This window comes from Palaemon carinicauda, chromosome 31, assembly GCF_036898095.1.
Source record: "Palaemon carinicauda isolate YSFRI2023 chromosome 31, ASM3689809v2, whole genome shotgun sequence".
In the NCBI taxonomy this organism is placed as follows: domain Eukaryota; kingdom Metazoa; phylum Arthropoda; class Malacostraca; order Decapoda; family Palaemonidae; genus Palaemon; species Palaemon carinicauda.
Genome location: NC_090755.1, coordinates 78,719,249 through 78,728,966, shown reverse-complemented (window position 1 = coordinate 78,728,966; position 9,718 = coordinate 78,719,249). Strand labels below are relative to the sequence as shown.

Genomic DNA, 9,718 nt, shown 5'->3' with positions numbered 1-9,718 from the left:
GTTGCTCATTCAGTTTATTGTTAATCTATATAAAATGAGTCTTTGTAACTTGGACCTCTTCAAATTATTTTTCAAATATTCAAAATTGCATTCACAAGCAAATATGAAGCAAAGCTGTTGAGGTCATTTATAGAGTTTCAGTCAAATGAATGAATGAATAACATTATTTAGTTTTTCCAACTGTGTTTCTTATCCAAGTATTGTGGTTACAACTAGTCTATACCAGATTGAAGACAAATGACTATGCAGTTTTACTAAACCAATTTATTTCAATTCCATGACAATACTTTCATCAAGCAACTATTCATCCAGTCTGTATAAATATAGATTTTTTTTTTAAATTTAGGGATGTTTCCAAATATGTATAGTATGCTACTCTTCTTTATTACAAGCACATTAGGAACTTCTGCCAAGCAGTTTCATATCTTCTACATAGAAACAATGTTTTCTATTAATGCTTCATAATTAATGCCTTATGAAAATTAATTACAGAGGCATCATCTAGATTCAAGTTTTGAAAAATATCTTTTGAGGAAAAAAGTAAAATCCTTGCTTTGAGCAAACACCACAATTGCTTTATATATATACACACATACATAAGTACATATAAACAGATATATATATATATATATATATATATATATATATATATATATATATATATATATATATATATATATATATATATATATATATATATATAAAATTTTCACCAGGTAACAATCCCCATTTCAAAGTCAATTCAGTCTTTATTTGAAATGGAGTTTGTTACTCTACAATATAAATGTATATATACATATACAACATAAGATATATACAGTACTATATGTATGTGTGCATTGACATCTATATATACACTATATATATAGATATATATGCATATATATGTATATATATATAGTTAATTTTCGTTTATAAAGTGCAGTATATCTTCTACTAACTGCATATATAGCCTAACAGGTACAAGACCAATTCACAATCTAGAAATAACATACACATAACCATATATATATGTATATTGTATACATACACATACATGTGTATATATATATATGTAATACTATTATTCATCTACTTATTCATATCAAAGTAACAACAGGCAATTTGAAGCTGTATTGAACTAGAGGCTAGCATAGTACGTACTGTATAATGTGTGGTAGTTGGGATTGTAGTTTTAAATCATGTCCTACTTGTGAATGCAATGACTATTATACCCTACAGCCTGTTACAAAAATTTCACTCGAGTTTTAAGAGTGAATGCATTTGCATCATTACTAATATAATGTAAGCAGAACATATTCAAGTAAAATATTTTAATGTATTTGTTAAGGCATAACTAGAATATTAGTGTACATATGTCTAAAGTCAAAATCATCAATATATAGCATGCTATACAAACACCTCTTGAAAGTATTTTACAAACCAAACAACTTATGCAACTGCATTCACCGTACATCTTGGTTCCTCAAACTATATATATATATATATATATATATATATATATATATATATATATATATATATATATATATATATATATATATATATATATATATATATATATATATATATTCCTTACAAATGATATACAGTTGTGACAACAATGATGTTCCAATGCACTGATGCTGACATGTGGCTTAATCTTGTGTAGAACATGTATAGTACATAAAAAATCTACCAAATATGGAACACACACTGCCCTCATGCCTGATGTTTTCATCAGAATGATGGCATATAAAATAGGCTACATCATCTACAAGTGATAGGGTAATATTTGCCCAACACGTAAAGAATACAAATTGTAAATGCATACAAGGTATGTTTAGTGAGGATATACACATACTGTCAAGCATCCAAACAAACTCTAGGTACTGTATTTGGGTTCTTATAAATTCTAAAGTTCTTTCTTACGTAAGTCATTGTAATCCTCAAGATTTCTTTTTTTCCAAAGGCCATTATTTTTAGAATGAGTTCTATCAAAAGTAACAAAAAGAGAAAGGGTATACTGCAAAATTAAGTTTCCCAGTTTCACAAAATAATGATAATGACATGCCCCAAGGGTCCACACAGCTCTTGTACCTTAATGCTACATTCAGGTACCTTACACTTAGCACAATTCAGCTTTTATACAGAAAGCACTGGAAGTTTGAAATGCAGTTCTTGGCATTTTATAACAAAAAGAACTTTTGTAAATTCATTACAAAATTACTTTTTAATCATTTTTCTTTGCCCAACTTACAGAATAAAAGAATTATCTGACTAAAAATTATCTTGAGGTCTTATTAATTCTAAGAGGTTAGTATTGTAACTCTATCAAGAAAACTAGGAATTCTTCATTTAACAACCTTCTACGGGAACTTTCAAAACTATCACAGTTCATGCGTGACCCATCTGTGTTTACATGAACTAAATAGAAAACATACTACTAAGAATATTCTCTTGCTTCCAGACCCATACATTATCCTCCTAGCTGCACTTCAAGAGATAAAATTAAAATGAAGAAAATATCATTGAAATACAGCATACCAAATCCTGAATATGACTATGTCAAGTGAAAATACCAAATCATGTTTTTGGTACCGTCCTACCACATAAAAGAAGCTCGAGTGCTGTCCTCGGACAACGTTACAACAAAAATAAGCTCATACCAAACACAAGACAGCGATGTTTTCAAACCTTCTGGGGCTCATGCTTTGAGAGTAAAGCCTCAAGAAGTCTAAGCTTAGCCTTGGCATGCTTGTAATCTAAGTATGTCTGTTCCATTGGCCCTCTGTCTTCTTTCTGTACTTTACGGCCCAATTCCCGCTCAAAGTTTTCTTCAAATTCCCGAAGGGCCCGCCTCAATTTTTTCTTTTCTTCGCGTGCTTCCTTCTTCCTTTCTCTGAGTTCACTAATTGGAAGAGCGTGAAGATCACCCAAAGCTCTGCCAGTTTTGGGATCATCACTTGGAGTAGGTGTTGAACGAGGAGAGTCAAAGACAGGTGGTGTCTCAAATACAGGTGGAGTTGTAGGAGGAGAAGGTGGTAAGGATACAGGTCTCTCATTTTCATCTTGTAACGACCCACGATGTTGAGGAGAGGCTAAGGTGAAGTCCATGGCTACATGTTCTAATATTGGTGCAAGTTCAACGAGGTTTTCTTTTGTTCTCTGAAAAAAATATATTTCCTTTTTAGTTTATAGTCTCATTTATAAATGATCTAATTACAAATTATCTAATCTCAAATGCATGCACAATAAATTCATGATGTAAAAAGACAAAAGGATGAAAAATCTACAAAAAGAACTTAAAAGGTTGCGAATATCATTAGCCTTAGCTCAAATGAGTATATTTCTTGTGTTCAGGTTCTAATTTAGCGACATGGGTGAAGCAGCCATACTATTACTTGAAATTTATACAGCCAATGATTCTAATTTTGCTTGAAGTAAGGGAGATTATTTTACTCATAGTTGACTTGAGATAATTTTACATTTACTTGAAATAAGAGAGAAAGATTTAATACTTACAGAGCCTGTTCTTACAACTATTCTCTTGACTTGACGATAGCGATCATATAAAGGTCTGGCCAAATCTCTGTCTTCTCTTGTGATTGGTCTGCCATGGACAGATTCATAATACAAAAGAGCTTTCTGTAGAGCAGTCTTTTCGTCTTGCATTTCGGCATTGTTCATATTTTTCAGATCGCATGGTCGGCCTACAGCTGTCCTTTTCTCTCTTAGCCTGTCCTCAACTTGCCTAATTGTGTCAGCAGTATTTGATGTTGGGGTATTATTCCTTGCACTAGGGTTGGTGGCTTCTTGGCATCGAAGTAACGAAAGTGGAAAAACAGTTGGTACCGTCATCATGCCAGCCACATCATCCTTCATTTCTGTAAACAACAAAAAGTTCAATCATGGAGTAACAACTGTATCATAACTATTTTTCAAATTCATATAGGTATATTACAGTACTGTACAGATATATTTAAACGATACTTGATAATTTTCTTCTCTATTACTTACGTTTCAGTTCTTTTCGGGCCTTGCTCAATTCGCTCATACTTTTCTTAATATTCTTATCCTTCATCTTTTCACTATGGGATGGTCGATATCCAAAAGCTGCCTCAAATTCTTCTTCATAGCGCTTGATTTTCTTTTTGATAGAATTGATATTCTTCATAAGGATTTTCACAGCACTTTGTCCAGGGGGTGGGCTGTGATCACCAGGCCCTGGAGGTGCTCCTGTAGTATCAATGAATGCTTGCGATGAACGTGGAGATAACATAACGTCGTCATCACTGCTACGATACCAGCTACTCTGAACGGGGCTTTCGTCATCAAACCGGCTGGAAATAAAAATAAGTTGTATTGGAATGTATAAAATGTATCTTCAACTTGTCCTTCCGTATGACGTATTTTGATTTATAAAATAACAATGATCATGTAATTTCTTCATTTTATACTGAAACATAATTAAAACTATAGAATTTAGGATGAACACCCAATATGCTTACCTGTATCTAGGTGCAGTGCGGTGAAATTCGTCACAATGAGATTTATCTCCACGTAATCCCCATGAGCCACGGTCACTTGTCACAGGCTCATTAGCATCTAACAGCTCACTAAGGACTAAAGACGGCTCCTAGAGAATGAACAAAATAAATATGCAAAGATTATTTCTCTAAAAACGTCAAAAATATCTTTATGTTGGATATAAAAGCAGTGGTGTGTAGTATTTCACTTTAAACCGTAAAACCCTACGGGCTGCAAGATTGCAAAAGCCCGTGTCTGGCCAAAAGGGCCAGGCAATCTCTACAAACAACAACAACAAACCTTAAAACAAATAATCCTACCTGAGGAGTCCTAATGCTTGTTGGTAGTGGCTGGCAGGGTATAACATCGGTAGGAATTGGATCATAACGCGTAGGTTCATCATCCTCTGAAGTAAGGGAAGATAAGTAAGATGGAGCTCTTTCTTCTTCCTCTGAAGACTGGCATCGCATTCCACCATCCTGCAAAGATTATTCAGAAACGTATTAACATACAAGATCACGTTTATGCAGTGAAGCATGTTCAATATTTATTTTACTGTAAAAAATGTGTGGCTATATAAAAACAAAGTATACTGCATGCACAAAAAAAAAAAAAAGTTTAGTAAATCTACCATTGTACTTATCGATTTAAAAACATTCATAAATGAAAATCAACTGACTCAAAGCAAAAATAATTGCAAACAATAACGACCATGTTTACATATATTTTTTAAACTCTTGAGCCATCTGTATAAATTAGAATTAATTTTCCATACTAAGGAGTAAAAGCATATAAACCTAATCACATATTTTGGTATTCTTAATTCACGGAGGGCTTAATCCTTCTATGCCAAAAATAAATTTCAAGCTGTTGAAAGCTAAGTTTATATAGTAAGTGTAGCTATTTGATATTACTGTCAAGTGTATGTAGCAGTAACAAATATTTGTGTAAAATTTAAATAATCTGAAATTTACAAAGGAATTATTTGATAAATGACTGGAGACAAAAAACAATATACAAAAATCATTTATCAAATAATTATTTGCAAATTTCGAAATATCTAAATTGCTTCAATATACAGTATATATATATATATATATATATATATATATATATATATATATATATATATATATATATATATATATATATATATAATTAGTATGTGCGTGTAAAAGTCCTGCATATCAAATAACATGACTAACATACTATGTTAAACAAATTAAATCATATACCATACATTTTAAAAAGTTTGCTAATTACCACAATACACTTTTTTAAAAATCAGCATTACTATGCCAATATCTCAGAACTGCAAATACGTTATGAGCTCAAGGATTGCAAAGACAAACAAACGAAGAAACGATAAGAAAAAGAAAAACAAGTTTAGAGATAAGATTAATTCTAATAACTAGAAACTGAACACTTCTGACTGCAACACCCACAGATAAATTAATTCCTTCGCATATTTCTCTCTCTCATTAACGTCAAACTTTCAATAATCGCTAAAATTATTTATTTTCCAGGTTTAAAACCACCTTTATATATATATATATATATATATATATATATATATATATATATATATATATATATATATATATATATATATATATAATTATATATATATAAATTATATATATATGTATATATGTATATAAATATATATATATATAAATTATATATATATGTATATATGTATATAAATATATATATATATATATATATATATATATATATATATATATATATATATATATATAAATATATATATATATAAATTTATATATATATATATATATATATAAATATATATATATATAAATTTATATATATATATATATATATAATATATATATATATATATATATATATATATATACAGTATATAAAAACTAAATTTATCTGTTAAAATCTCGTTCGTCGATAGTCCGGGTCAAGAACTGCTTTATAATCATGATATGCGTTTCGCTCTGACTGGATTTAAGTATTGATACATAAAAACCTTATGTTATCATGATGCAATCAATTTTGTGGTCACTCGTAAAATATCTATGAAAATTCTATGAATTATAGCGAAATGAAGTTCATCAATGACCAATTAGGAAAATGACCATAGGCCTCTCAGATAAAAATGAAAACTACACCGGGAAGAGAAAATCTTGAGGCGAATTAAAAATTCCTCAAAGGCAAGATCCGGCTTGGTTACCCAACCCGGTGAATCATATGATACGGCGTTCAGGTCATACAAATCTAACTGGCTAGGAATGACAGCTGGATGGAGTTATTAGTTTTAGGCTTAATTGAGCTTAATTGAAGGCAAAAGTCTGACTGTGTAAGTGTAGAGCAACTCGACAAATTTGTCCCAAGGACAGTAAAAAAAAAATGCTTCATTAGATAAGGAATGGAATTTTCTGACGGTATATTACGTAAGATAGGAAATGTCCTCTAATGTGTGTCAAAAACGTGCCCATGCTAATAAATATCTTGGCTCTGAATCATTTTCTAAAAATATAAGAGCATTGTCACAAGACAACATATTTGAAATAGTCCATCACAATTCCAAACATTATGTGCCGTTATATAACACACTAAGAATTGTTTTTTTATTCACTTTACGCGATGAAATTGATATTGCAAATGCTTTTGCAATTATCAGTGTTTATACCACTTATTATGAATGATGATAACTTCTACCAAAACGAAAATAGCGAAGCAATGCTTCAGGTGAAGGCAACCATAATCACAGCATCCCTCATGAAATCACACAAGGTAGCGATCCCATATTAATTGAAAAATAAAACGCTAACGAGACGATAATTCAATAACGAAGATTCCTTAACATGGGGACATTAAAGATGTACTAAAGATTAACTTTAAGAGAAGAGGGAGTTCACTGCAGAGAAAAGAGGGCAACACCTACCTCCTTATAGCCGCAGGTGAGCCACACAGGTTCAACTTCTAGAAGCATCTTGGTATTGCAGCTGGCCGTTTGTTAGGGCCAATTCAATATTAAAAAAGGCACACGTATGAATTAAACTTAAAAATATCAGGTACCGGGTAATTATTTCTATCACCAGAAGATATCACAGGTCTGGGGTTCTAGAGACATTGACGTCGAACGTCAATCTCCTTCAGGTATTAGGCGCAATCAACTTGCAAAAAAAAAAAGGATCTCCCGTCGTTAACGGCTAACTTCCTCGCAGGCGTTGCCACGATCAACTAAACAAATCACAATTGACGAGATCCACAAGTAGTGGAGTGGTCCGAAGACAGCTTTGCAAGTGAGCACGAAGCACGTGTATTTGGTGTGTTTAGGTGGACGAGCACGCCAACTGTTTCGAAGATTTAGAGCGGTAGCGACCAATCAACTTTCTGGCGTGCGAGAGACTGGTCCTCGTTCTGGTGTCCCGCACTCACCACCGTAACACTGTAGGCGATGATACGACCGCCCCCTTCCCCCCAAATCCCAGCCCCTCCAGGTAGTCTCTCAAGACAAGTACATACGAACTTACTCATGCCTACGTCATCGACAACACTACTCACATTCCAATAGCCACACTTGCTGCTGGCGCTAAAAACTGGTTTTTCTATAGTTTTTTAGGCCAGAATCCCAACTTCTTTGTGTACTCCAAAAGTTTGGAGATTACTTTCCAGCCTTGTAACAGTACATAACAACAGATAAGAAGTTTCAATCGTGGAGAATGTTGGAAAATATCACGGAAATAGACATGACTGGCAATCCCTTCCAAAGAAGTACAAAGTTGGCAGCGTATCATGGTCGTCCTATCTCATTCACTGCCAACTCTCTCTCTCTCTCTCTCTCTCTCTCTCTCTCTCTCCTCTCTCTCTCTCTCTCTCTCTCTCTCTCTCTCTCTCTCTCCAGAAACCGTGCACTCACGGTTGAAACTCCCAAGATACTATTTACGGATTCAATTTTCGACTTTCGCCAAGCCATCAATCAACCAACCCAAATATGGGAAAACCCTTTAACTTTTATTTCAAAAAACCTTGGCGATTATGAGACAATACTTTGCAGGCTTTCTTAAAGTTATAGAAATTGATCAAGGCAGTGGTATGTCTTTCTTATCTATCGATACAAATTTAAAGAAAAGGAAAGAACAAATAAACCAAGGAACTTCATTAAATAATTATATATATATATATATATATATATATATATATATATATATATATATATATATATATATATATATATATATATATAACAAAGTCATAATTTACGGATATTAATGAGAATATCCTTAAAATTACATTTAATTTGATACAGTATATACCTTTATTTTTACAAAATAGGAGAAATATTTCACTAAAGCCTTATCAAAGTGCCAAGCTCCATCTTTTCAAGTCTCTTCCACGAATCCCGTAAAATGTGTCTTAGCACCTGCTATGACCGTCAAGTCAATTAAGGACATTTGGCTAGCTAACTTCTCTTACAAAGGGATGCGCAACACTTGGGAGGTGAAAATAAACATCGCACTGTCCACTGCAATTGCACGAGTACAACACATGCTCGAATTCAACCGGATGACCCGCTTCCCCTTTCTCATTGTACACAACAACACAAACCCCTAAAGGGCCAATACACACTCTTATTGCTTTCATTCGTATGAAAATGGCGTCGTCTGTGTGAACTTTCTACACGGTCAAATTCAAATTTTCCAGGTGGGTTTATCTAAAATTTATTGCCTGGAATATCCATGGACGATATATCAGATTATCAATTGCAATTATGTATTGATAATATAAAAATCTTACGTTATTCACCACACCCACCCCCTCACTTTTTTCCCCCTATAGAAAACAAACTGAAATGCGAGTGGTAAATTGCGTAGATTTTATTTAGTGCTGGCCTCAACAACAAAGCGCGCTCTCTCTCTCTCTCTCTCTCTCTCTCTCTCTCTCTCTCTCTCTCTCTCTCTCTCTCTCTCTCTCTCTCTCTCTCTCTCTCTCTCTAACGTGTCATTTGTCATAGCTTTAAATGTATCCAAACTATCCACATCGAAAGTTACGAAACAAGGAAACAAACATTTATTCTCCCACCATCCTTCTAGGAAAAGCAAGATATTAAATATCTTGCCAACCGTTTTCCCTATTCGAAAAGTATAATAATTCGAATGAAAGTTATGATGCCAATAGTAATAATTACTCTGTCCGGAAAAAATTCTAGCGAGGGATGGACTTCCGG

General features: G+C 32.9%; 1 protein-coding gene across 1 annotated transcript; it reads right to left on the bottom strand.

Annotated features, from left to right (window-relative positions):
* Nucleotides 1–7,918, bottom strand: LOC137624556 (protein FAM13A-like). Its single transcript, XM_068355457.1, has 6 exons — nt 7,433–7,918; nt 4,830–4,988; nt 4,491–4,618; nt 4,000–4,322; nt 3,505–3,866; nt 1–3,147 (listed from the first exon to the last, which is right to left on the bottom strand). The coding sequence occupies exons 1-6, from the start codon at nt 7,478–7,480 to the stop codon at nt 2,671–2,673; spliced, it is 1,497 nt and encodes a 498-aa protein (XP_068211558.1). The 5' UTR covers nt 7,481–7,918; the 3' UTR covers nt 1–2,670.
* Nucleotides 7,919–9,718: the final 1,800 nt, after the last annotated feature.

Coding starts and splice junctions, on each gene's coding strand:
- LOC137624556 (XM_068355457.1), bottom strand. CDS start 7,480: ATGCTTCTAGAAGTTGAACCTGTGTGGCTCACCTGCGGCTATAAGGAG. Junction 4,989..7,432: donor TCACCTGCGGCTATAAGGAG/GTAGGTGTTGCC, acceptor TAATCTTTGCAG/GATGGTGGAATGCGATGCCA. Junction 3,867..3,999: donor GGCCCGAAAAGAACTGAAAC/GTAAGTAATAGA, acceptor TGTTGTTTACAG/AAATGAAGGATGATGTGGCT.